Here is a 25,483-nt window from a genome sequence, read left to right as displayed (position 1 = left end):
TGGGAACTGTCACGCTTCATAACAGGACCCCTGGTGGCATTTAATTTTGAAGTCAGGGGACATCACTCTGCTTGACATTTTCTTGTATGAAAGAATTGTCTCCAAGTAGGAAAAAACTCTACCCCTCCAGGAAGAGTAAAATCAGACGTGCCACATCTGTGCCTGTTGAAGAGTGAAATGTCTCATCATCTCTGAGGGCCTCAGGGAGAGCTCTGGCAAGCCAGAGCTACAGCCGAGAGGCCAAGGCTGGCTCAGGGGAGTCAACCACTTGCCAGTGGGAAGGCTAAGGGGGGAGGGGCAGGAAATTGGAAAGGAGCAGGGTCTCTGGGAGACTGACAGGTCGCACAAAAACCCTCACTCTGACCTTCGATTACGCCCAGGCCCAGCGCGGGTGCGAGGCGCAGCCCTCAGCCCGGACACACAGCGTCTCCGAGGGTGCTCGAACTGCTCAGAGCATTTGTTTGCTTTTGAACACACCAGGACTCCGTGATGTTCCAGCAGCCTTCTGCAGAGCGTGGAGTTCCTGCCACCAGTCTGGCTCATCCGTTTCAGACCCACAGAAAAGAAGAGATCAAACGTGGGTGGGACCCCAGGGGGTCTTCATCTGAGGTGGAGCATTATTCCAGCAGGAAAGCACTTCCTGTTACCCTGTTGTTGACTATATCCAGGACAACCTCCCCGCCCTCCCAGCCCCACAAACGCTTCCAGGCAGGACCTTTGCAGAGATGTGCAACAGAGTTTTGTGAGGACGTTTTACCTTGAAACCTAAAGAGAAAGCCAGAGTGTCTGGAACTTTGAGACTTGCTTTGAGAAATTGGAAACAAGGTTAAAAGAAGCTGAAAAACGCTGGGGTAGATTTGCAACTGCACTCATTTCCTAGAAAGTCTGTTTATCTTCCCCTTTCTGGGTGATGGGCTGCTAAGTGTCCAGTGTGTGTGCCCAGGGCTGGGCTGGCTCCACGCTGGGACCCTCAGAAGAGGCTCCGGGCCATCACCCAGTCCTGCCTTCACTCGCCTCGTCTCCTTGCTGCTTGTGCTGCCATGTCTGCACGTGAGAAGTGGGTGCAGCCACAGAACACTGTCCAGTCAAAATGGCAGGGGCGCACCCCCAGCCCTCCACACAAGAACCTCTCCAGTGACGGCCCGGGCATGCCCGCGGGCAGTCGGTGCATTTGGCTGAACGGCCTGACTGGGTGTGGGGCCAGTGCTCACCTCGTCTTTTCCTGGCTGCAGCCCAGACCCCTCTTTGCTACGACCCATCCCCACTCTTTTCAGGCCCCTGGAGATGACCTGGGCGGTTGGCAGGGAGAGGTGACCATCAGCCTCAAGTAAAACCAGACCCAGAGGAAATCTTACTAACATGTCATCCTTGGGGTGAAAAGGAGGCAAATGGAAGTTCTGAGTATTTTCAAGCTCTGACAAGTTCAACAAGTAGGACACGGTTTGGGATAAGTTCCCTCTGTGGTGAGTCACGCGAAGGAAGCAGGCCAGAAGTTCTACATGAGTCATAAACACCCCAAAGAACGGGGAACTCAATTTAAGGAATTGAAGCAAAACTCTACTGACTTGATTCCCAACTTCGCAGCATAAACTCATTTCCGGAATCACGGCCTTCTCCCTGCGCTCAGCAGCTGGCAGCCCCACCCCCACCGTCTACACTGCGGGGAGCAGAGCCCCCTCGGCAGGGATGGAGCGGGGACCCCTGACGTGGGCTGTCTCCCCGAATCTCCAGGACTCAGAGGCCGGAGGCTGAGAGCTGTCCAGGCTGCACAGCTGTCCTCAGAGGGCCCTGGGGGCCTGAGCAAAGCCTCCACGGCGGTCAGGAACGGAGTCCGGCCCCTCTGCTGCAGGACGTGAAGACTCGGGCGCTCTGTCTGGCGATGCCGTGTGTCGAGCCTGGGGTCTGTCCCTGGACGGCCTGTTCTCTGGGGATCTGCCCCTTTCCCGCCTCCCCTGCAGGCCCAGTGGGGTGAGGCCTCCCCCTGCCCTCCACTGCCCTGAGGCCAGGCCGAGCCTCACAACATTCTCAGCATGTGGCTCCCTGCAGCCGGCAGAGCTGAGCCCCCCAAATCTGGGGAAACAAGAACAGGCCGGGCAGCCAGCTCTGGTGCTGGGGCGTCTGAATCCCCAGGGCCTGCTCTTTTGCTGTGCCGCCCACCATGTCCATCCTCCTAAACCCAAGAGGAACTTCGGCACCCCTTGAGACTCTCAGCACAGAAAGAACAGAGGTCTTGGGGCTGCACAGTGGCCCCCTGCATAGGTGGGGTGGAACCTGTGCCTGGTCTCCAGCGGAGGCTCTTTCCGGGCCCCCCACTCTCTGCTTTCCAGGCCACTGTTTTCCAAATGAGGTGAGTCTCGGAGGGTAGCTTCCCGTGGTCTCCCACCGCCTCCACGTCACCGTGGAGCAGGCCCGGCGCACACAGGCCTCTCGCCTTCATCCCAGCGCAGAGCTCAGCATCTTGGCCGGCTTTCAGGCTCAGCGCCCATGGTCACCCCCAGCTGGGGTGAGCAGCCATGGCCTGTGGGTGCACAGCCCAGGCCAGCCGCAGGGACGCGCCCGCCACACAGGCCTCTGTGCTGAACTGGGGCCTCTCGGCCGTGCCTATGGGAACGAGACCCCTGCCCCTGGGGAGCGCTGGCCAGTCACCCCAACAGCTGGGGCGCCTTCAGGCCTGCAGCTGGGGAGCAGCTTGGAAACAACTTAGGCAGCCAGGTGTAGACAGGTCTGAACAAGAAACCAACATGAAGAGGCCTGCAGGCCCAGCACAGACTGTCGTGGCGGGAATGAGCCAAGGGCCCTTGCAGGTGAGTGCATTATGGGATGGCGAGAGAAATGCTGCCCGACAGCTCTACGCCAGGTCTGGGGGTCAGCAGAGGCAGTGGGCCTCACCCCACAGTGCTCCGTGCCCAGCAGGGCCTGTGAGATGGAGTGTGGGGGCCCGGAAACAGCCCTCCCCCACACCCCACCCGAGGCACGAACCCCTCCCCTCCAGGAGCAACTGGCAAGAGAAGAAAAGCGCAACCGGTCAGTGGAGGAAGGACCCAGCTCACCGAGGGCCACAGGCACTGGCCGACCAGATGGGGGACGCGGTGTCCACCTCTCCCACCGCGTCCCCTAGTCCTGTGCTGGCGACAGGCCCCGAGTCGTCACGGCTCGGCCACGCTGCTTGGGAAGATGAGGGGACGGGCCACGTGCTCTCCCTTTCCAGAGGGCCCGGGAGCCCAGCGTGGCAAGTGTCTAGGGCTCTTGCCGGCCGCGGCCACGCCGTCTCGTGCCAGAGAGCCGTCCAGCCCACGTCCGGCCCAGACCGAAGCAAGAGCGGGCTCCTGCCCGCAAGGCCACCGCGCTCCCCGCCGCCGCGGCCCCTCCCGTTCTCGGCCAGCCCACCCTTCCCTCCCCCTCCCGGCCCGCTGGCTACGTCTCCCTGCGTTTGGTCACGGTGCAGCTTCCTGCATGTGAACATGAGCCCCTGGCCTCCCCCGTCACAGCCAGCAGCCAAGCGTCTAGCTAGCAGGGCGGTGGAAACTCAGCTGACGAGTGGAGAGCTTCCAATGTAAATTTCCCTGCTCTTACCACAGTTTTATAGAACTCCGCAAAGAGGTGCATCAGCACTTTTGCAAGTCGGGCTTGCTGCAAAGCAGCTAGCCTGTCAGAGCGCTACACGTCCATGCCGTGACTGACTGGCTGGCTCCTTCGTCCTGCCTGGCGCACAGGCTCGGGTGCCATTTTAGGAACATTGTGCCCCAGCCAGGGCTCTACGTCACCACCTCCTGCTCGCGGGCCGGTTACGGACGAGAACAGACCTCTTCCTCCCAGCTGGTCATTCTCTTTTTCCCTGTCTTTTTAGTATATTGGTGTACTTTTACTTTATTATTATTATTTTAAAAGATTTATTTATTTATTTATACATAAAGAGCTGGGGTACAGGCCAGAGGTGCAGGGGTGCTAAGAAGGTTCACCAGAGACAGAATGGGGAGCAGAACAGGCCGACTGATGAGGCACACTGCTGAGGGGAGCAGCAGGCCGGTCAGGGGAGGTCTGCCGTGCCCTGTGGGTCACCTCTGGGGTAGGGATCAAACTCATGCGGAAGTGGCGTTAGCTTCTCAGTGCTGTGCTTTAACCCGCTGCGCCACCAGGGAAGGCCCAGTGTACTTTTATTTTTAAAAAGATTTTATTTATTTATGCATACAGAACTGGGGTACAGGCCGGAGGTGCAGGGGCCATGAGAGCATTCACCAGAGACAGAGCGGGGAGCAGAACAAGCAGTTGGACGAGGTACACTGCTGAGGGGAGCAGCGGGGAGACAGGGAAGCCTGCCACGCCCTGTGGGTCACCTCCGGGGCTGGGGATCGCACTCACACTGAAGTGGCCACAGCTTGGCTCAGCTTCGCAGTGCGGGGCTCCAACCCGCTGTGCCACCAGGGAGGGCCAGTGATCTAAGTTCTCCCTCTACAAGGCAACTTCCCCCCCATTGCCTTTCTGTGTCTTTGTGAGAGAATCTCCGGCAGAGAGGGCGGCTGCTCGGGCTGTCTTCGCTCCCATGGGGTAGGGCTGAAGGGAGAAGATGTCTAACAGAAGGACAGGTGTGGGTGAGCGTGCAAGCAGTTCTGGAAAATTCCAAAACCGTTTTACAGGCTCTTAGTCTCATCAAGCCCCTTGGGCAGAGGAAGCTACTGAGCAGTGACTTCACCACTGTTGTGCTTCTCAGATGAACACCTGGAGTTGCGGAGTGGGAAAGCTGGTTTCGTCAGCTCTAACCCTTCGGGGCGACTCAGCAATGGTGAAGGCTAGACGGCTCTTCTGAGTCACTGCTCGGAGTGATGTTTCTGTATAATGTTTTCTCACTCATGCGCTAAACACAAACATAGCAAAAGGAATTATTTTGACTCATGGGCATGGTTGGCTTGATCCCATATGAGTTTTGCGGGCCACACTGCCGTGTGTGGTTCTGCTAGGCTTAAGTGGCCATCTTGGTTATGTCTGGCGCCATCTTGGTTATGTCTGGCGCCTCACCCCCATGGCAGCGGACACCCCTGCTTTCGAGGGAGCAGTAACTGTGTGCAGGTGGTGCCAGTGGCCGGTGGCAGTTTTGTTGACTCTCAACTGACCTTGGAGATGGGCCCTGACCACTGAAACTCTGGGCTCCTGCCCACAAGTGTGGTCCAGCCCTCTGGCGATGCTGGCTCTGGTTCTGTCTTAGGAATTGACTTCGGCTACCAGAGCTCATTTCTGACTGTGGGCCTGGCTGGGGTCTCCATCCCCAAAGCGCACCTGGCCCGATCCTGAAAGGATGGCGTCTTACCTGCAGCGACCGCTCTCTGTTCCTTCTCTTGGACACACCCGATGAGTCGGCCCCTCCCCCACAGTGCCTGATTTGCCATCTGGGTATTTGGGAACTGCCGCAAACCTGCACACTCTCATGCATCCAAGCTGCCCCCCCTCCACCGCCGCCTCCCAAGCGAGTCAGTTAACAAGTGAGCAGCTCCACTCGACAGCTGAGCTCAAGGCCCCGCATCCTGCCAATGAGCAGCTTGTTGGGCGTCTCGGGGGTCTCGGGTCTGACTGGTGCTGTGTGATCATGGCTCACGGCGGGACTCACGAGCAGAGGTCAGAGTGGGCCGCGGGACCTGGGGCGGCGCTCTCACTGCTCATGACCTGGGCTGCCCCGCTGTGTCGGCACCCGGACAGGTCCTCTCTAATGAGAGGAGGAAACTGGGACGAGTGTTTATGTAGTTTGCCTTTTCCTCTTTTGCAAACTGCATTCAGCTCTCTTTCCTCCTTTCCGCGATCGTCACAATGACGTGCAGCCCATAATCAGAAGCAGGACGTTAGCAGAGATCAGAAGAGCTAACGTGTGACTGGGACTTTCACTGCCAAAGAGCATCTCCCAGGTATCGCTGCGCATGTGTTCATTTCCTTGATCATTCATTCATTCATTCAACTAGTTCCTCATTCATTCATTCATCCATCCATTCAACAGCTGTCTACTCAGTATCTGTGATGTCTCCGGAGCTCTGCTAAGACCTAGCACTCACTGAGGAGTAAGATGAGCAATCTCTGCTCTTGTAGAGTTTTGGTTGAGTGGGGAAGACAGAAAAATAATCATGCAAGTAAAAGTACCAGGAGCACCGCAGCGGCGGTTACCACGGAGTTGGGAAGGCTTCCCGGAGGGAGCAACGTTGACCTATTGCTCTGCAGACCAGGGAGGAGCTCACCAGGCAAGGGCCATTGTCACATTAAACAGCTTTAAAATGCTTATCCCTAGGCCCCTCGCTCAGGGACTGAGCTGGAGGTGAGCCTAGCAGATGTTCTCTGAAAGCGTGCTGAGTGGCATGAGACGGGCAGCCTGCTGGCAGGAAGGCCAGGGGCAAAACATGGTGTCGGGGAGGTGTGCCCCTGAGGACGGCAGTGAGGGACGCGCCCGTTACACGCCCCAGCTTCCAAACCTGCTTCCTGAGGCAGGAGCCCAACATCTGATTCCCTTTGACTCTCCCCCTTTTAAAGACAATTTCCACTTGAAACTTGTTTTGAATGTTTATTACTCCCAGCTCAGGTTAGAGTTGCTGATATGGTTTCCAGCCTGTTGGCTGTCGGCCACACCACTTCTCCGATGTTCCTCTTGCTACTTACTAGTGCCTGTGTGAGAACCCTAGAGCTTGGAAAATTCATTGTGAAAGTTTATCCCAGGAGGGGTGTTCCAGCATTTTCTGTAGTTATTTGTGAGTGAGCAATCAAAAAGCACAGTTTTGTTAAGTGATTTAATTTGCTTTTTTTCCTTGAATGATTCCAACTTCAAATCCAGCAGGACGGAATTCATAAATGGTACGACGTTACTGACATGCAAAGGCTCTCCAGCCCCCCTGAACTTCTAGCCAGTTTGAGACCTGATCAGGGCCGGAGCCCAGAATGCAAGAACCAAGTCACCAGACACCTGTCTGTTGTCAGAACTCAAAGACTCTGCCTCTCATTTTAAATATTTTTCATTCTTGCTATACCAGCTTTACAGCAGGGGCATCTGAACAGTAGGTTTCAGAGGCCCTAAGTGTGGCTTCATGGGTTGATGGCATGCGGCACCCCAAGCATCTGTTTCAGGGTGTTATGACAGATACAGTCCTTGGAAGGAGTTTCGATGTGTTACTGAATTGGTGTCAAAAGAAAATGTCAGAATACTAAAAACAGACTTATATTAAAAAGTTGGCTTCCAACTTCATTAGAAGCTTACTCACTCCTCTTATTTCATAAAGCACAGAGGTAATCTCACACGGTCACAGGGCAGCCAGAGCAAAGTAACAGGAAAACAGCCAGCTAGTCTGCCCAAACAGGGCCCATGAAAGGGTGTGGAAGAGGGGGACCCAATGGGGAGCACAGGACCAAGCCCTCGTCTGTGCAATGTCCCCCCATACTGATAATGTCCACAGTTTGCCAGTTTGCCAGTGCCCAGCACCATGGCCTGGCTCAGTTCTAGCTCATTTATGTTCATTAACATGCCGAGAGCTGGGAGAGTAAAGAATCTCTGGGCCTGCTTTGACTCGGATAGTCTTCTCTTGTCCTTTGTCTTTCTGGGCGGAGTCCTCCGGTGGCCTGACTCAGCAGTTGACCATTACTAAGGAAGGAGACATGTGCTGACCATCACAATGGACCACGTGCAGAGCCTGCAGTCTGGAGAGCCTGTCAACCAGCCACGGAGACACCAGTGGCGTAAGCACCAATCCCAGCGATTTCCATCAAAAGTCCACTCCCTGCTTGAACCTTTAACCTTCCGCTATCCTTGCCCTGGGGACACACCTGGGGCTCACCCATGCTCGAGGACCCCATTATGATCCTTGTCCTCAGATCAACTTTCCTGATTATATTACAGCCTGGCTATTTTTTGGTCAACCATTCTCTTTTCTAAGAGTTTCTCACATTTGCTCTTCAAATTGTACATATTCCTAGCAGATATTCCCGAGACTTCCATGCGACTGGGGTGGAGGCTGAGGAAAGATAATGAGGGGTCTGGGCCCAGGCTCCCAGTCTCGGCCTCAAACAGAAATCTTACAAATATTTTATGTGAATGGTCTATCATTCTAAAAGAAGTGTCTTATAATGGTACAGTCCCCAGCCCTGTCATGAACTTCAAATGTGGAGACAGGCTGATAATTGCCCAAGGTCACATAATTAACTAGTGGTCAAGTACAGTGGAATCTTGCTCTTCTGTGTCCAGGACAGTTTTCAGATTTTGACATCTCAATCTGAATCAGTTTCGGATTCAAAGTTCTCTGATTCATCTTTCAAATGCTCCTTTGCAATAATGTTTAAGTTCCCGCTGTGTGTTGACTGGAAAAATTTCAGTGAAGATTCATATTGTTTTAATTCTCTCTCCACCAACCAATCCTTGTAATTACCGAGTTACTTTATTTTCTCAAGCACAAAGCCTACAGGCACGGACCCAAATGAGATTCTCCAATTTGGAATCCATCTGAGCATTTATGTAATTTATTCCAGGCGTGCAGTAGACGCTGCATTACCGATTCATTGAGTGACCGAGAAGGAGCCGCTGGTCACACACACAACACAGCCCTGGTTAGTGGTGTCTGCCGTGGATGAGGGGAGCGGTCCTGTGAGCTCTTCTTTCCCTTGCCCTGGCCAAGTACTGTGCTCTGGCTTACAAATTAGCTTGGAATTGAACTCTTTCCCAAATTCATGATGAGTTTTCAAGTTTAGGGACTGTTACTGAAATGCCCAACAAATTGCTCCATGTAAATGCAGGTGCCAGTAAATATCAAAACACAAACTGGAATTGCACTGAACTGAGTGGAATCAAGTCAAGTTGAATCAAATTGAATTAGATGTTTTATCTCCAAAGAAACATCAAAGTTAATATTCAAAGGGGAATGTGTATCTACGCAGAGGCCAAAAATATTTTCAGCAATGTTTTAAAATAAAGCCATTCCAGATTCCATTTGACAATATCTCCCAAGAAGTTAACTTAAATTGGCAAGTAGTTTCCAAAAAGTTTTTGTCTGTAAGGTATCAAAGCACAGGGCCTTGGAACAGAATTAAACCTAAACAAAATTAAATGCATTTTGTTATTGTGCTATCTTTGGCTGCTGGGTTATCAGTAGTCATGAAAAAAAGGGAAAATAAAATTGATTCTCAGGCATTTCAAGCATCTGAAAGAATGATAAGAAATGGGAATGAGTGAGATCACGGAAAGGAGTCAACTCCGCAGGGATTTCTAAGCATTCTGAGGAATGGGTGTTATCTTTCCACCATGCCAGTTTTTAGTAAACTGTTGCTTCCCATAGAGCTTTGCTCTTATCTTTTAGTCAGTAGCTTCCTATTCTCAGTGCAAAGCTGAGATTGCTGAAGTGAAGAGTTGAGTTCTGAGTTCTGAGTCAGCTCTGGCTGCTCTAGCCGATTACTGCAGACTGGGTCACTTAAGGGACAACGTATTCTCCCAGTCTGGAGGCAGGGAGTCTGAGACTCAGGGTACAGGCAGCATGGCTGAGAGCTGGTCAGGGCTCACTTTCTGGTCTATAGACAGCTGTGTCCTCCCTCACATGGTGGGGGTGGAGGCAGAGAGAGAGAGAGAGAGAGAGAGAGAGAGAGAGAGAGAGAGAGAGAGAGAGAGAGAGAGAGACCAGCTCTCTGGTATCTCTTTGTAAAAGATTTCATCTCATGACCTAACCTCACAAAGATCCCACTTCCTAATACCATCACAATGAGCTTAGGGTTTCAAAAAATGAATTCTGGGGGGTCACAAACACTCAGTATTGCAGAATGTGAGAAGAGAAAGGGGCGTAGGGCTGGGGTTGGGGACATCAGCAAAGAGGGAATGGAAGTGAGGTTCATGGGGTGGGACGGACAGAGGCCATCCAGGAGAAGGAGGGAGAAGCTGATCAGCCATCCAACCTCTTGTTGAGGTTAGAAATCTTGGATCCCAACAGAGGTGCTGGAAACATAGCCAGGAGAGTGCCCTCCGTTCTTCATAGCTTGATCGTGACACATATGTTGATAAATCTTTGTGAGATGAATCAACACCTAATTCCTACAGCTGTCTAGCTATTAAAGTATTAAAAGCTAACAAAATAGCTTTTGATACCACCAACACCCCCTCCCCGCCCCCGAGACAATGCACATTGAATATTCAGCTCAACACTGAAGAGGGAAAGGCAGGAAAGAAAAAAAATCTTGGGGAGGGGGGTGGTAGACAAATATTTATACTTCCAAAATATTATCCCATCATGTGTACTTTGACCTGACTATCAGTAATTCAAAGACAGTCATCTGCAATTTAAGACCTATACTTTTAAAATAAATTTGCCTAATAAGTAGCTTCCTGGCAACTAGAATTTATAGGTGGTTGAACTGGATGCAAATCCTCCAAGCAGGAAATGCATCAACTATGGAAGGCTTTTACTCCTAACCAACTGTGTGAGTTCAGTGAGCCTTGGATTCTCCATTTCTGAGGATGAATTGGGCAAGATCTTCCATGGTACACTCAACAAATGTTGTTTGACCACTTAAGAGTTCAGTCACTGGGCTGGGTACAGGGGTGCTGGTTTCCATCCTCCTGAGGGTGCCAGTGGTTAAACACACACCTCATTACAAAATATTTTGAGTGCCATGAGAAACTCCAGAGGACTCTGAAGAAGCCAAGGTCCCTCCTGCACTGACATTCTGTGATCCACAGTGGTTGCTGTAGTTTCCATTTTAGGTTTCCACATTCTCACGGGGTGGGGGAGCTTCTTAGGGGATTGGTCCCAGGCAGCTTTTGTGAAGCCATCTCATCAGTCCTTTCCCTCAAAGTCTTACAGGATGATGAAAGTCAGTTGCAATTAAAATATTTTCTTGGACTAGAATACTCCCTATGCTCTAATCCAAGTCTTTCTAGCCCCCTAAGCCTATCTTATACTTATACTTGGGTTTTCAAAGTATAGGATGCCCTTCTGAGATGTTGCCACTATAGTGTACCCACCACAAAATCACCCATAGTGCACCACCAAAATATAAGCAAATCAATGTTACTGCAATTAAAAAATACCGAATAATAAAAAAGGGAGAATAAAAAAACGGTCACTGCCTTTCTCTCTTGAGATGGAGAATCCCTGCTTGACAGCAGACAGACCAGCCACTAGATTCTCAAGACCAGTCTCTGTGTCACCCCAAAGTGACATTTCAAAGATCTCATTTCACAGTTTCCGTGCCTCTTCCTTCAGATATCCCAACCCCTTCAAAGGGACAAGAATGAAATGACACACAACTCTTTGCAAAGACTCACCAAGTATCAAGTGGGTTGGACTCTGAGGGCAGCAAGCATCTCTCAATCTTCCTAGGTTGCTGGAAACATTTGTTATTGAGTGTATTGAGTAAATGAGTTATTATTCATTTACTGTAGATAACTCACAGAGGGAATGCAGACATCTCAGCCACCAGGACCCTCTCATGCCTTCTCCTCACCTTCTCATCAGCAGTCTCTCTGGTCTCCATGAAGAGTCTCAATGCTTCATCATGTCTAAATTCTCACTCTAGCTGGAAAAATGACTGGGGTGGCGAGCATTAAGATTTTGTGGCCACAGCTCTATTTGGGCAACCTGGTGGGGCTGCCAGGAGGTCTGACATCTGGTCAACCCTGAAGACTGAGGCCACTGTGGTTCTGGACCCTGGCGTCAGTGGCCATCTTTCACGAGCAAAGACACTGTGTCTTGTAGGATGAGTGAAAGTGAACAGTTCAAATTTATTTCAAATTCATAACAGGTTTTGGTTATTTGAAATATGAAGAAACTAATGTAAAACAGAGACTAAGTTCGTAAGGATTCTCCGTTTAAGTAGGTGTTTGCACGTCTGGGCTGGTCTGCAGCTCGTGCAGGGCACAGCCTTGTGCCTCAGTAGAGCAGCTCAGCACATGCTCTGCAATGGTCTTTCCGTATGCCCTTCAGTAGGCAGTACTAACTGTAAGTGCCTAGAAGGTTCTCCCAGTGCTCAGGCTGGCTTCATGCTGTGTTTACAGTGCTGAAAAAAGTTCCATACGCATTATTCACAGGCAGGGTTTCCTTCCAAATGCTGCAGCCTAATTTGTCTCTGGATGATGCAGACATGCCTCATCTCATACTTCCCATCTTACAGACACACATTTTATTTCCATAGTGAAGATAATTTTAAAAGTCATTTTATGAAGGAGGCAAAATTCAGGTGGTTTTCCTCAAGGAGGTTCTATTAGCAATGTTTGATAAGATATTTGGAAAAGTCTTAGAGGATCCTGGTGCCTGAGGGGGGACTTTGAATGGAGACTGCTTTGCGAGGGTTGTCTTAACAGAGGTCAGGGAAGACGAAGCCTATGAATGATCTTTCCCAAACTGACTTAAAGTTAAGAGTTGGGTTTCATATGGAATTAAGATTTTGGTTATTTCCCAGTGGAAAATAGAACTTTAGCTTTGCGAACAAGGAAGAGACAGTCTTCCTGGCTCTGACTGAATAGCATTTTGGGTCAAAGACAGATAGTTAGATTGATACAGGGATCCTGTTTCTATTAGCAGGAGGTCACACTCAAAATTTTAGAAAGTGAATAAAATACACTGCTTTCTTTTGTAGGTATTTTATTAATAATTCAGACCAAATAATTTCATAGGTACAGTACTTCTGTATGCAAAATATATTTTTGTAAGAAAAACCTCATTAAACATTTACGTATTATTCTTACTTCACTAAATTAGTCGCGGTAAAGTTGGAGGCCTTCTGCACTTCTCCCTCCGCATGTCACCTCTGACGTCCCCACCCCGCCCCATCCCTCAGAATCCCAGTGCATGCTGACGTACAAGCAGTTTTTGTAAATGTTCCACTTTATCAAATTATCTGCTATCCAGAAGTCCAATATTTGTTTTTATCATCCTGACTTTATTGCACATTATTTTCTCAACATCCCTCCATTTTGCTGAACATCACTGCATCTCATGGTTCCTGGGGCTGAATGGTGTGCCATCGGGTACCAAGACCACATCTTCTGGATCCACTTATCTGCTGTATGACGGTATGGATTTGTGAAACTCATACTGTGACTGCTCATACTGAGTGCATTCCACTCTACATAATTTTTAACATTTATTTATTTATTTACTATTATTTTTTATTGAGGTAGTATTGGTTTAAACAGTGAATGAAGACACTGCACAGCAGGGGAAGCTATCAATAAAATGAAAATCCTTGTCACCTAAGGACAAGGAGGATATTTGTGAATAATTTATCTGACAAGGGATTAACATTCAAAATAGCTATTGAAAAATACACACAACTCAATGGGAAAAATTCTTCTTTAAAAATGGGCAGAAAAAATTAACAGGCATTTTTCCAGAAAAGATAACAGTGGGTCCACAGGCTTGTGAAAAGGTGCTCCAAATGATCAAATGTCAAAGAAATGTAAAGCAAAGCCACAATGAAATATCACTTCACACATGATGGTTACTATGAACAAAGTTACAAGTGTTGGCAAACGTGTGGCTAAAGGAAAACCTTTAAAGCTAAAGGAAAACCTTTAAGGCTAAAGGAAAACCTTTAAGCGCTATTGGTGGGAATGTACAGCAGAGCACTTTGGGGTAGTCACTATGGAAAACAGTAATGACAGTTCCTCAAAATCTGAAAAATTAAAGTACCATATGCTCTAACAATTCCACTTAGGGCATGTGTCTGAAGGAAATGGAGTCACTACTTCAAAGAGAGAGCTGCACCCCATGTTCATTATAGACTTATTCACAATAACATGGAAGCACTTACATGTCCAAAAGTGGAACATTACTCAGCCACGAAAAAGAAGGAAATGCTGCCATTTGTACAACCTGGATGAACCTGAAGATCATTATACTGAGATAGGCATGCACAGAAGGACAGATGTGCGTAATTCCATTTACAGGAAGAATTTTAAATAGCCAAACTCTTAGGAGCAAATAGTAGAATAGATTGCTGGGGACTGGGGGTGGAAGGAAAAGGAAAGTTATTAGTAGAAGGCTATAAAATTTCCATTTTTCAAAATAAGTCAAGTGTGATACCCACTGTACAACATAGTCTTTACCATTAATAATATTATATGGTATACTTTGACCTTTGCTAAGAGGGTAGACCTTATGTCACAACACACAAAACATAATAAAGAGAATGGGAGGAAACTTTTGAAGGTGATGGATATATCTGTGGCACAGATTATGGTGGTGATTTCATGGATAGCTTGATCTCCAAGTTATCAAGTAATATACATTAATTATACCCAGCTTTAGTATGTTAATCATAACTCAATCAAATGGTTTTTAAAATACAAATAAATATATGACCCACTTATTCCATTCTTAGGCATTTACCTCAAAATTAAAAAAAAAACACTAATTTGAAAAGAAATTTATCATCATGTGTATTGTAGGACTATTTACTACTGTTAAATTATGGAAATAATGTAAGTTCCCCAAAATACATGAATGGATATATGAATGGATCGTGAAGATGTCAGACACAATGGATACACAATGGAATACTACTCAGTGATCAAAAATGATAAACTCATACCATTTGCAGCGATGTGGATGGAGCTGGAAGGGATCATGTTGAGTGAAATAAGTCAGAGGGAGGATGATAAATACCAGCTGGTGTTACTGGTGTGGAATACTGAGTAACTAAACTAAGAGTCTGATAAAGACAAGCTTAAAAATGAACTCTTGAAAGATGACCACAGAACTGAAGCATCTGGAGAGGAGGGGGTGGGGTGAAGTGAGAACAATGAGGGAAGGAAACACAATGGACTATGGTGACGGAGAGTGGTGATTTGGTGGTGGGTGCACTACAGTGGTGATACCCGATGGGGGTAACCGCGTTGTACATCAATCACAAATAAATTTAAACACACACACATACAGGCACATAAAACAAGAAAGAAGTGCATCTGCCCTGGGCAGTTCCCTGGTTCTCGATTAAAACAACAAAGCTGACTTCTTGGATGTATATTTGGAAATGTTAATAATATCTGTCTTGTATGAACTGTGAAGCAGGACACAAGGTACTTTCCAACTCAGTAATTGCAGATTAACTCGGAACTATCCTGACTGCAGATCGAGCCCTGAACTGATACCAAGAAAATCATCTGGGCCGGTCAGCAAGTCTTGTACCTCTCTGACCACCATTTGCTTCTCATTAACTAGATCATTCCCAGTGGAGAAACAGCATTTTCCAATTCGGCATCAGAGCCAGAATGGAGCCCTGGTCACCAAATAAATATTTTCTATACAACAAGACAACCCAGAAATGTTGTAAATAGAGCTCGACGCAGCTGTGCTTCACATGGAAATAAAATCACAGAAATGTCAGCACACAGGAAACAGAGAATATCCATTGTTTAGGAAAAATTCTTCCAAGTTTTTTTAAAAGTACAGATTTTCAAGTAAGGTTTTAGTGTGACCTGTGAACTCTGGGATCGGGGGGACCAGTACTAGTATTTACCATTCACTCACACTCCCTGGCACACACAGCCATGAAAGTCAGTTGAGTTCTAGAAAGTTCTAGAAAGTCTATTAAGTCCTGGAAAGGATGAGCATGTGCTGAGCAGAGACACCTTTCGAGCTGTTTAAATATCACTGGGGCTATGGGCATAGACTGACGCACCCCACCCCTCCCTTCACCCAGCTTGATGTTGGGGCCCACAAAGACCAGGAGCTCAGTCCTGACCCATCCTGCTTGGAGCTCAGACTTTTAAAAAACTGAAATAGGGCCTCCCTGGCAGCACAAGGATTAAAGCGCAGCGCTATCAGCTGTCGCAGCCACGGCAGCACCAGTTCGATCCCCGGCCAGGGAGGGACCCCCATGGCCCAGCAGACCCCTCCTGTCTCCCCCTGCTGCCCTTAGCTGTGGATGTCAGTAGATGTCCCTGTTCCTCTCTCCACTCTGTGAATTCTTTCATCCCTCTGCACTTCTGGCCTACCCCCCAGTTCTTGTGTGCATAGATAAATAAATCTTTAAAAAACTAGTAACTACAACTGAAGTAACCCTGGTTTCTGACACGGGTGGCGCAGGGCTCAGAGGCCTCATGGGCTTGCTTCCACCAGCACCAGGCCTCTGGCCCCTTTCTCCCCAGCAGCCACTGTTTTGCTCTTAGTCTCCAGTTTGTTTTCGTTCTGTTCATTCACGCGGTTGGGCTCCTCGCCTGCCGCAGTGAGAGCAGGCACCTTGCGTCCAGTCTTGTGGTCGCATGCGCAGGGTTCCCTCGAACACCGGACTAGAACTCCATTGTGTAAAAAGGCTTTGTCTGCTCCCTTCCCTTAGGTTGGGGCCGGCTCTTGGCTCCCGAGAACGCTGCCATGACAGGGACGTGCAGCTCTCCACATTAGTGTCTTTGTCGAACCTCAGACTCTTGCCAGAACTGGACCAGTTCTGGACTCACAGGCTCCTTCCTAGGGTTGCCCCATGGAGTCCCCCTGACTTTCCATCCTGAGGCAAATCTATAAATTGCCAAGCCTCCCAGGAGATAGCAGCAAGGCAGTGGACAGTGGACAGTGGTCTGTAAGTCGCGCCTTTTAGCGCCCAACAGGAGGACATAGCACATACCTGGCTTCGCACTGAGGCAGCGACGGGGTGAGACAGCAAAGCTCCTCTGAAGCAGGGTCTCAGGAGGTGACGGAGGCTGGGAAAAGCACCCAGGGCCAGCCCGGGCGCAGGAGAGGTGGGGACATCTCTTCCCTGCAGGTGATGGACCGCTCAGGCCAGCAAGTACGGCCTCTCCCGTAGTGCGGGCAGCAGCAAAGCCCCACACAGAGCCCACAGCAAAGCCCTAACCCGCCTGGAGAGCCTGGACTTCACGAAACTAAATGAGAACATGAGGCCGGAAGGAGTCATCTGTCAGGTCCATCCAGACCTCGACCCCATCAAGGGATTTAATTCAGACCATCATTTCATTTCTCGCCTCGCCCGGCCATGTGTCAGGAGGTCCTGAGGATGGCAGGTTCGTCTTTGCCAGATACCAAAAGTAGGAGACACTTACAGGAACGAGCAGGACAAGACAGAGCTGGAGAAAGGTCTGACCACGACTGCTGATGGTGCTGGCCAGAGTACCCCGGGAGGCCAGCGCGACAGCAGGGCTCCGCCAAGTGCAGGTATGTGTGGGAAATGCCTTGCTTGCTAACGATGCCTGCTCCGGGTGGGGGAGCAGGCGCAGTGGTCCGCGAGCTCGTACCTGTCGCTCCAGCTTGCGGGAGGGCGGGCCCCGCGGCCAGGCCTCCCTCGACTCAGAAAACCTCCGGATTCCGGGTTCGTGTCACAATGATCTTGGCTGTCAGTTTCCCAGGGTCTAATGGCAAAGGTCCCAAAAGACCACGCTCGAGACACACTGCAGCTCAGTTAACTGAACACACCGGAGGGGTCTCCCCTGCGAGGGGAACTCCCCGAGAACACCCCCCTGAGGCCAAGGCTCTGTCCTCAAACAAAGCAGAAGGGGCCAGAGGGCTGAACAAAGCAGACATGTGAAGGACGGGGTCAGTGGGGGCAGCAGTGGGGACTGGCTGAGCGCGAGTGACCGCAGGAGGCCAGATCTGTGATTTGGACTGCTTTCTTATTTCTGTTCGAAATTAGGAACTTTCCTGGTTTAACGCGGATGATAAAAGGCTTACACTCACGTTTTCTTTAAAACACAGGTGTGACATAGTCAGCCTGTACCGTCACTATAATTTAATGGTAACAACTGGAATCGTCCTCCAACGTCTTCTAGTCTGAGAAGGAAACGACCCCATGGCGGCTGGAGAGACCCGCGCGGGGGAAAGTGGGTTTCCCTGAGCAGGCCCGCGGGCCTCAGCGCACCCCAAGCGAAGTCAGCGTGAAACCACCTGCCACCTGCCGAAAGGATTCTCGCCCTGCTCTCTCCCTTGTCCAGGAGTGTCCGTCGCATCTCTTCATTCACAAGCATCTGCCCACAGGAAGCCCGGGGCAGCCTCCTACCCTGGACCCCCACACAGGAGCACAGGTGGGCCAGGGCGCAGCCACGTGACCAGAGGCAGCCAATCAGAGCCTGTCCCCGCCTCCTCGGCTCCGGGTTGGGCAGACGCGGGAGCCGGCTGGACACTGCAGGGGCACGAGGTGTTGAGGCGGACAGCTGCGCCGGGGTGCACACCGCAGCCCCCGGGGACACGCGGGGCTGGGGGCCATCCAGGTCATGTGTACCTGGCAGTCTGTCTGCGGGAGGAGAGCAGAGCGAGCGGAGAGAAGGGAGAACGGATGGATAGGAGGGGAAGGAGGCAGGAGCGGCCTCTTGCTTGTCCAGCCCACAGCGTGTCCAGCAGTGCCTCCTCCACCCTTCCGCCAAGGCTCCGCTCTCCGCTCCAGGCCTTTTCTGTTCTTAGCCAGAAGCACTCTCTGCCCGAGGGAGCACTGTTTCCCAAGTTGGACCAAGCCTTTTTTTTTAAAAAGATTTATTTATTCATACAGAACTGGGGTACAGGCCAGAGGTGCGGAGGGTGAGAGTATTCACCGGAGACAGAGTGGGGAGACAGCTGTCCGCCTCAACACCTCGTGTCCCCGCAGTGTCCAGCCGGCTCCCGGGTCTGCCCGACCTGGAGCCGAGGAGGCGGGGCCAGGCTCTGATTGGCTGCCTCTGGTCACGTGGCTGAGCCCTGGCCCACCTGTGCTCCTGCGTGGGGGTCCGGGGTAGGAGGCTGCTCCCGGGCTTCCTGTGGGGGACTGCTGAGGGGAGCAGCAGGCGGGTCAGGAAGGGTCTGCCGCACCCTGAGGGTCACCTCCGGGGCAGGCGGGGATCGAACTCACGCGCAAGTGGCTTAAGCTTCTCAGTGCTGCGCTGTAACCCGCTGAGCCGCCAGGGAGGGCCCTGGACCAAGATTTTTTTTTTTTGTATCGATGTTAAATCGGCTTCCGCTTCTATATTAATTTCATTTTGCTTTTATCACAAACACTTCTGTGCTTCTCTCTCATGAGGATTTAAAACATAAGCACATGGGTAGCTTACAGCTGAGACTTGAAGCCCTCTCTGTATTCGTGACAGGCCGTGTGGCCCTTTTGAGCAGTTTTACCCAGAATTGGAACACGGGGTGGTTGGGAAGACATTTCCCTTCTACACTCTTCTAATCGCCACTTGCAGAAGAGTCCCACGTGGTTCGCTTTTAAGTCACTCACAGCATGAGCGACGTTGGAAACACGCGGAGCCCGCCGGTGGGCTATTTTGGAATTGACGCGTCCTGTCTGCCTAGAGCAAGCTCGCCCCAGCCCACCTGAGGCCTCCCACACCGCAGCATCCTGAACTCGCCATGGCTGGAGACAGGAAGAGGTCACGGGGGAGAGAGGCAGTCAAAATCCCTCAAAAGCTGGAGTCATGCCTCAGCCAGCGGTCATGTTCAGCGTCCAGGAAGCCTCACCCGAGCGCCCTACTTCCGGAGACCTGCGCAGCCCAGAGCTTGTCAGACTGGGGCCCCGGGAGCCCCCAGCCAGCCACCCAGGGTGGACTTTGGGTTTCAGCCACTGGAGGTGATGGTCAGGAAACCGAGTGAGAGAAAAGGGAGCCCACCTCATTAAACAGTGTGCACTAAGTGCTTTAGATCTCGCACCTTCTTTTTAGCCTCAGGAAAACTCTAACCATTGGTCCATACTCTCTTAAAAGGTGAGACAGTAAATATTCGAGGTCTCTGTTGTGAATTACTGGGCGTTTGTGTATGTTCCTTTGGTTCACAAGACTTTAAATATGGAGGAGCCGCGCTGACCCCATGGTCCTCGTGAAGCCGCCGCGGGCTGGTGTCCCCAGCACGGGCATTTCCAGTGATATTTACGGGTTTTGGGGGATGGACAGCTCGCTCTTTACCAACGAAGCTCATGTGGCAGTTGGACACTTCTAGAATTCTTTGTCCTAGTGAGCCAAGTTTTCTTCTCCTTTAATCTCCACTGGTATTTACTTCCGACCTCAAGAACCGGCAACTCCCTTCTTTCTCAGAGCCTTTGAAATAGATGAAGTCTCTCTCTTTAGGAAAATAGTCCTGCTAATTTCATCCTAATTCGACATGAAATGCTTCTCAGACCCCTCACTATCTCGAAGCCCCCCGGGCTCCTCCCTGCCTGTGCCATTCCTAAGACTCGGCAGTGGGAACTAGCCACGAGCCGGCTGGATGGGCCCCGCGCCGTGTGAGGCCGATGGCACGACATCGGCGGGGCAGCAGGCCCGTGGTCAGACCACCTCAGCTTTGGGTCAGGGTTCTTGTTCTTAGGCTGCCTCGCATCTGGGGCTTGCAGTAATTGCCATCAAAAATTGCAAATATTTATTTTTAATGGAAGTTTAGGTTCCTATAATCAAATGCAGTCGAACGTTCCAGGCAGGGCTTGACAATCATTGCATGAGGGAGTGCCAGCAAATTCTTTCTATTTCTGTGAAGTGAGCGTAAAACCCGTTGGGAGGAAACCTGCCCTTTAGTATATGAAACAAGCATAGACCCCCCTCGGGGTGAGGCAGGAACACTCTAGATGCAAGGGAAAGCGGGGATTGCAAAGGAGAGGTGGCCTGGACCCCTACTCCCAAGAGGCTCCGTCCATATATGGGCCAGATGGCTCTTCTCGTGTCCACACTGGCAAACCATTTACCCCCGAGGAAGCGTCTTGAGCAAGTGTGCAATCTGCTGGTGCCTTCCCACTTGGGCAGCTTTCCCTTCTTCCCAGAGGTGCCACTTGGGCAGCTTTCCCTTCTTCCCAGAGGCGGCTCGTGGGGCCGGCACCCAGACCAATTTGGGGGCGAGGGTGAGAATTAAAGGAAGGGAGTTGTGGGTTTATTGGGAAAATCCACTTATATTTGGGGCACCATGGAGAGAGCACACTGGATGTTATGAAGCGCGAAAGGGAAGTTGAGCAAGGACCCTCCTAGGTAAGGTAACCCCCCTTCACGCAGACCCTTAATCGCTGGTCTGGGTCCCTGTGCTGCTGCGCAAACTAAAAAGTGAGTCACCTATCAACGGGGCATCTCCTCTGTCTCCCTAAGGAATCCTCGGATTTTCCCAGGCTGAGAATGCACGCATTTTCCTGACTGCTTTTGCTGAAGAAAGGGGATCATGGGATTTGAGGAATTCTCAGCTGTCCCGGATGTCAGCAACCACCGGGAGTTCCTTGTTTCCTTGTAACTTCTACCTTCCAACCTAGAAGCCACACGAGGTTCGCCTCCGCAGCCCTGGCCCTGGAAGTAATGGACTCCAGAAGCAGGGCCAAGTTCTGCTCTGGAATCCGTGCAGGGTGGTCAGCCGCAGGCCCCAGAAGGCCCGGCCTCTAGTCATCCCCACCCTTGCTTCTCACTCGCTGAAACCTTTAGGAAAGAAGACAGACCCACATTCCACAGAGATGTCGAGGACACAGAGGCAAGATGGGTGAGAACATCAGTTTAAACAATAATTAGATGACGTCCCTTTAAATTCCCCACCGCCTGCTGCAGTCAGGGGGCAGGCTTCTGGAAGAGACGGGCAGGAAGGGCAAAGGAGTCTTCTAAAACTCAATCTTTAGGGCCCTCCCTGGTGCAGCTGGTTAAAGTGCAGCACTAAGAAGCTAAAGCCACCTCGGCATGAGTTTCATCCCTGCCCCGGAGGTGACCCACAGGCTGCGGCAGACCTCTCCTGACCCACCCGCTGCTCCCCTCGGTAGTGTGCTTCATCAATCCGCCTGTTCTGCTCTCCATTCTGTCTCTGGTGAAGCCTCTCACCGCCCCTGCACCTCTAGCCTGTACCCCAGTTCTGTATGAATAAATAAATAAATCTTTAAAAAAAAAACTCAATCTTTAAATCATTTGGCACCTAAATCCTTAACTAACCCACCTCACCGAGGTGGGTGGAGCCTTTTGCATGGGGTCCTGAGGATTGTCTCCCAAGGTGGGGGCTCAGCATGAACCCCACTGCTGCCCTCACTGCGTCTCAGGGCACAGGAAGAACATACCATCCACTGCAGTCCACAGCTCTGCACACTACCACAAGATGCTCATTAAACAGCACCCTCACTCCAAAGAGTCCCACACACACTGATTTAGTGAACAAGTACAAATTGAGCAATTTTAATCAATGTTTTGCAGACAAGTGTGGATGTGTATATGCATATATACATATATATATATATCAATATTGAGAATTTACAAATTGGATCTGATACATTTGGTCTAGCTGTGAGCAAGTCCATGGGGCACACCTGAAGGGCTATGTTTCCTTTGGTGGTGCTGTGACTTATTTAGTTCTACAGCGCACAAAGAACCCGGAAGGTGAGTTCAGTGTGTCGGAGGAGCCCAGTGAGAAAGGAGGAAGCGTGCTGCCTTCCATGAAGCCAGCACAGCACAGCATGTGAATTTTGTCCATAGAAAGGGTGAAAACTGCACGGAATCAGAGGCACCTCCTATGTGCTTCTGCTGCCTGAAGCAAAACAAGAGAAGCAAAGTTACCAGCAACTAACAATGAATCTGTGTGAAGTCCAGGCTGGGAAGTAGGACTGAGTTCCAGACAGAAGATGCCCAAAAGGTCCAGTGTCCATCATGTGACTGACAGCTGAGGCTGGGTGGAGGCTTGGGACAGTCTTTCTTGTCCTGCTCACACCCCCTAGTGCAAGTTAGTCAGGGACCGGGGAGGGCGAACATTCACTAGGTCCTTCTGTGGTTACCACTTGCCAGGAATGGAGACTCCACACTCGTACCAGCCCACATAGTAGTAAGGGGTCCCAAAGCCAATGTTGCCAAAGCTGACGGGCTCCTGGCGGTACTGGCGATGATAGCCTGGAGGGATTAAAGAAGGAGAGGAGAGAAAATGCATCCATGACACGGCGGTTTATGATAGGAAGGATACTTGGGCTTTGTTCCCACCTCCTGGCACAGAACTCTTAAAATCTTTGGAATTTCCTAAGTGGTAAGAATGATAATGTCTCGATATTCGCAATCAACTCCTTTAGACCACACCTGAGTTATGTTAATGCTTTTGAAAGCACCTAAGGATGGGGGCTGGTCATCAAGGAACCGGCCACATGAATGGGGGGGGCTGAACTTTTAGTCCCACCCCCCTGAGCTCCAGAGGAGCAAGAGTTTGAGTTCAGTCACCAATGGGCTATGATTTCATCAATCATGCTATGTAAGGAAGCCTCCTTAAGGATGTGATTTGGAAGGTGAACGGGGTGGGGGGGTGGTGGTGTAGGTAGACCAGCAGTCCTGACAGGCCTGGGCACTCCATGCCTCTCCCTGGCACTCTCTTCCATCTGGCTGCTCCTGGGTTTCATACATTTTATAATGAACTGGCATCTAGTAAAGTAAAATATTTCTCTGAGTTCTGTAAGTTATTCTAGCAAATTAATTGAACCTGAGGAGGGGGTCTGGAGGCCCCAACCTATAACTGATGGGTCAGAAGCACAAATAATAACCTGGGCTTGCAGCTGGCACCTGAAAAGGGGTGGGAAGAGGACTCTTGTAAGACTGAGCCTTTCACCTGGGAGATCTGATACCAGGACTGGGAAGACAGTGTCAGAATTTAATTATAGGACACCTAGGTGATGTTGGAGAAGCACTTCATGATGGAAAACACACATTCAAGGTCAGTGTCAGAAAAGTAGCGCTGGATGTGTCCAAGCCAAAAGGAGCAATTCTCATGCTTAGAGCCTGCTTCAGTTCTCTTCTCTCTCTCTGCCCAACAGAAGATGCAGGCCAGCAGCTCCGGAGCTCACTGCAGAGCAGGCCCTGAGCTGAGGACAAATACAAGTGACTGGAGTCTCCTGAGTCCCCACATAGCCCAGTTCTTTGTGGCTCACCTACGCTCAGTCCTCCAAGGTTCACTTCATGGGATCTGTGCTAGACTTTCAGATCTCTCAAGTAAATCTCTCATAGGAAACACTACTTATGATCATTTCTCCCTTGAAGTAGAAATGTGATGGTCCAACCTCTGTTGCCTTTGAACTTCAGGCCGGTTCATGCTTTACAGATGAGAGGTTACCTGCCATACTACCAGTGAGAGCACTGACTAACCAGCAGCCTCTGTTCAGAGCCAAAGCTGGACCGGTCACAGAAACACTTTGAAAGATGAGTCAAGCATAGAATAGTAACGCTGGGGTGCCAAAGAGCCTGAGATGATTAACAAGTGGGATGTGCTTCATATATTTAGCGTGATGGTTACTCTTATGTGTGAGCGTAACTAGGCTATGGTACCTAGGTACATTCAGCTGTTTCTGTGAAAGTATGAGTCAGATGAAATGAATGATTACATCAGCAGACCTTGATTTTAGTAAAGCACACTCCGCAGTGTGACTGGACCTTTCCCGTCAGTTGATGGCTTCAGTAAAAGAGGGCTGACACCACCCCCACACCAAAGAGGGAGGCTCTCTGCCGTGCATGCACTACTTTGCATGCTTCCTGTGACAGCAGCCCTTGCCTGGGTCTCTGGCTGTTGGTCAACTTGCAAGCTGGACTTGCCAGCCTCTGCAATCTAATGAATTGGTTCAGTTTTTCTGGAGAGCCCTGAGTAATACATGTATTTTATCCTGTTTTGTGTATTTGACTATATTCTAATTCTCTGGAAGTGGTAGCTTGTATGCCACCAATGCTAATTTCCTCCAAAATAAGAATGTTGATAGATCAGACCATCGCAGGTCATGAAAAGTTCAGACCACAAGACAAGTGCATCGTAGGAGAGTGTTAGACTTCACTCATTTCTACTTCTTTGTTGGGTTGAGGGTTGGGTGAGTTGAGAACACATACCAAGTTGTTCTCATGTCTAGTGTTGCCATGACTCAACAGTTGAGACATTTTCTCTTGAAGCACATCATGGCTGCTTTGCATTTATCTTTCTTTCTCTATCATTGGCATTGCCTGCCTCGAAGGGCCTCCAACCTTCACATTCCTAGGTAGAAACTGCCACTGAGCCCAGACTGCCTTTTCTGATAACGCTCGCTGAGACCCCCAGTGGGCCTTCTGACTGCCCATGCAATGCCGCACAATGACCTGGCAAAGGGAACGTTTTTGGATGTAACCCTGTCATTCTCTACATTTAAATTGTTTGCTCTTAGTTAATTTTACAACTGTGATTTTCCTCTCCTCAGTTGTGGAGCATATAGCTGCAAAGTCTTAGTCTCCCCGATATCCCATTTTAGCACATGGTGGGACTATTTTGTCAATTCCTTAGTTTTATGCTTCCATGTACCACCAATATCCATCTTCAAGTGGTAAAACAAGGCAACACTACCATGAATTTCCCCTACACTAGCCCTCTGCTTCATCTCAGTGCATCAGGCCTTTGTTGACATTACCTGGAATGTTAGGGAGATTTTCTAGGTAGGAATGAGGCCCTGTCCTTCCATCAAGGTGAGAGTCCACAAATTGGCAATGGTCTTCACCTCTCCCCCAGCTGTCACCGATGCTGTAGAATGTATCTGAATAAAGAATATAACAAGTCAGGAACTAGTCAAAAGCTGTCACAACTTGTTTGCACAAACTTTGGAGACCACTTGAATTGGATGCATTACTTAAATTCTATGTGCTATACTTTCCATGTGT

General features: G+C 50.1%; 1 protein-coding gene across 1 annotated transcript in view; it reads right to left on the bottom strand.

The window, feature by feature from the left end:
- Positions 1-22,013: 22,013 nt before the first annotated feature.
- FNDC1 (fibronectin type III domain containing 1) overlaps positions 22,014-25,483 on the bottom strand; it is a 50,915-nt gene continuing 47,445 nt past the window's right edge. Inside the window, exons 21-22 of the mRNA XM_012723068.1 lie at positions 25,237-25,359; positions 22,014-22,726 (exon numbers count right to left, since the gene is read on the bottom strand). Of these exons, the coding sequence (XP_012578522.1) occupies positions 22,611-22,726; positions 25,237-25,359 (239 nt within the window). The 3' untranslated portion in view covers positions 22,014-22,610. The remainder of the gene's footprint in view (positions 22,727-25,236; positions 25,360-25,483) is intronic.

This window comes from Condylura cristata, unplaced genomic scaffold (genome assembly GCF_000260355.1).
Source record: "Condylura cristata isolate star-nosed mole 26May11 unplaced genomic scaffold, ConCri1.0 scaffold00001, whole genome shotgun sequence".
Taxonomy (NCBI): domain Eukaryota; kingdom Metazoa; phylum Chordata; class Mammalia; order Eulipotyphla; family Talpidae; genus Condylura; species Condylura cristata.
The sequence above is the reverse complement of the archived record's forward strand: the minus strand, read 5'-3'. Positions and strand labels throughout refer to the sequence as shown.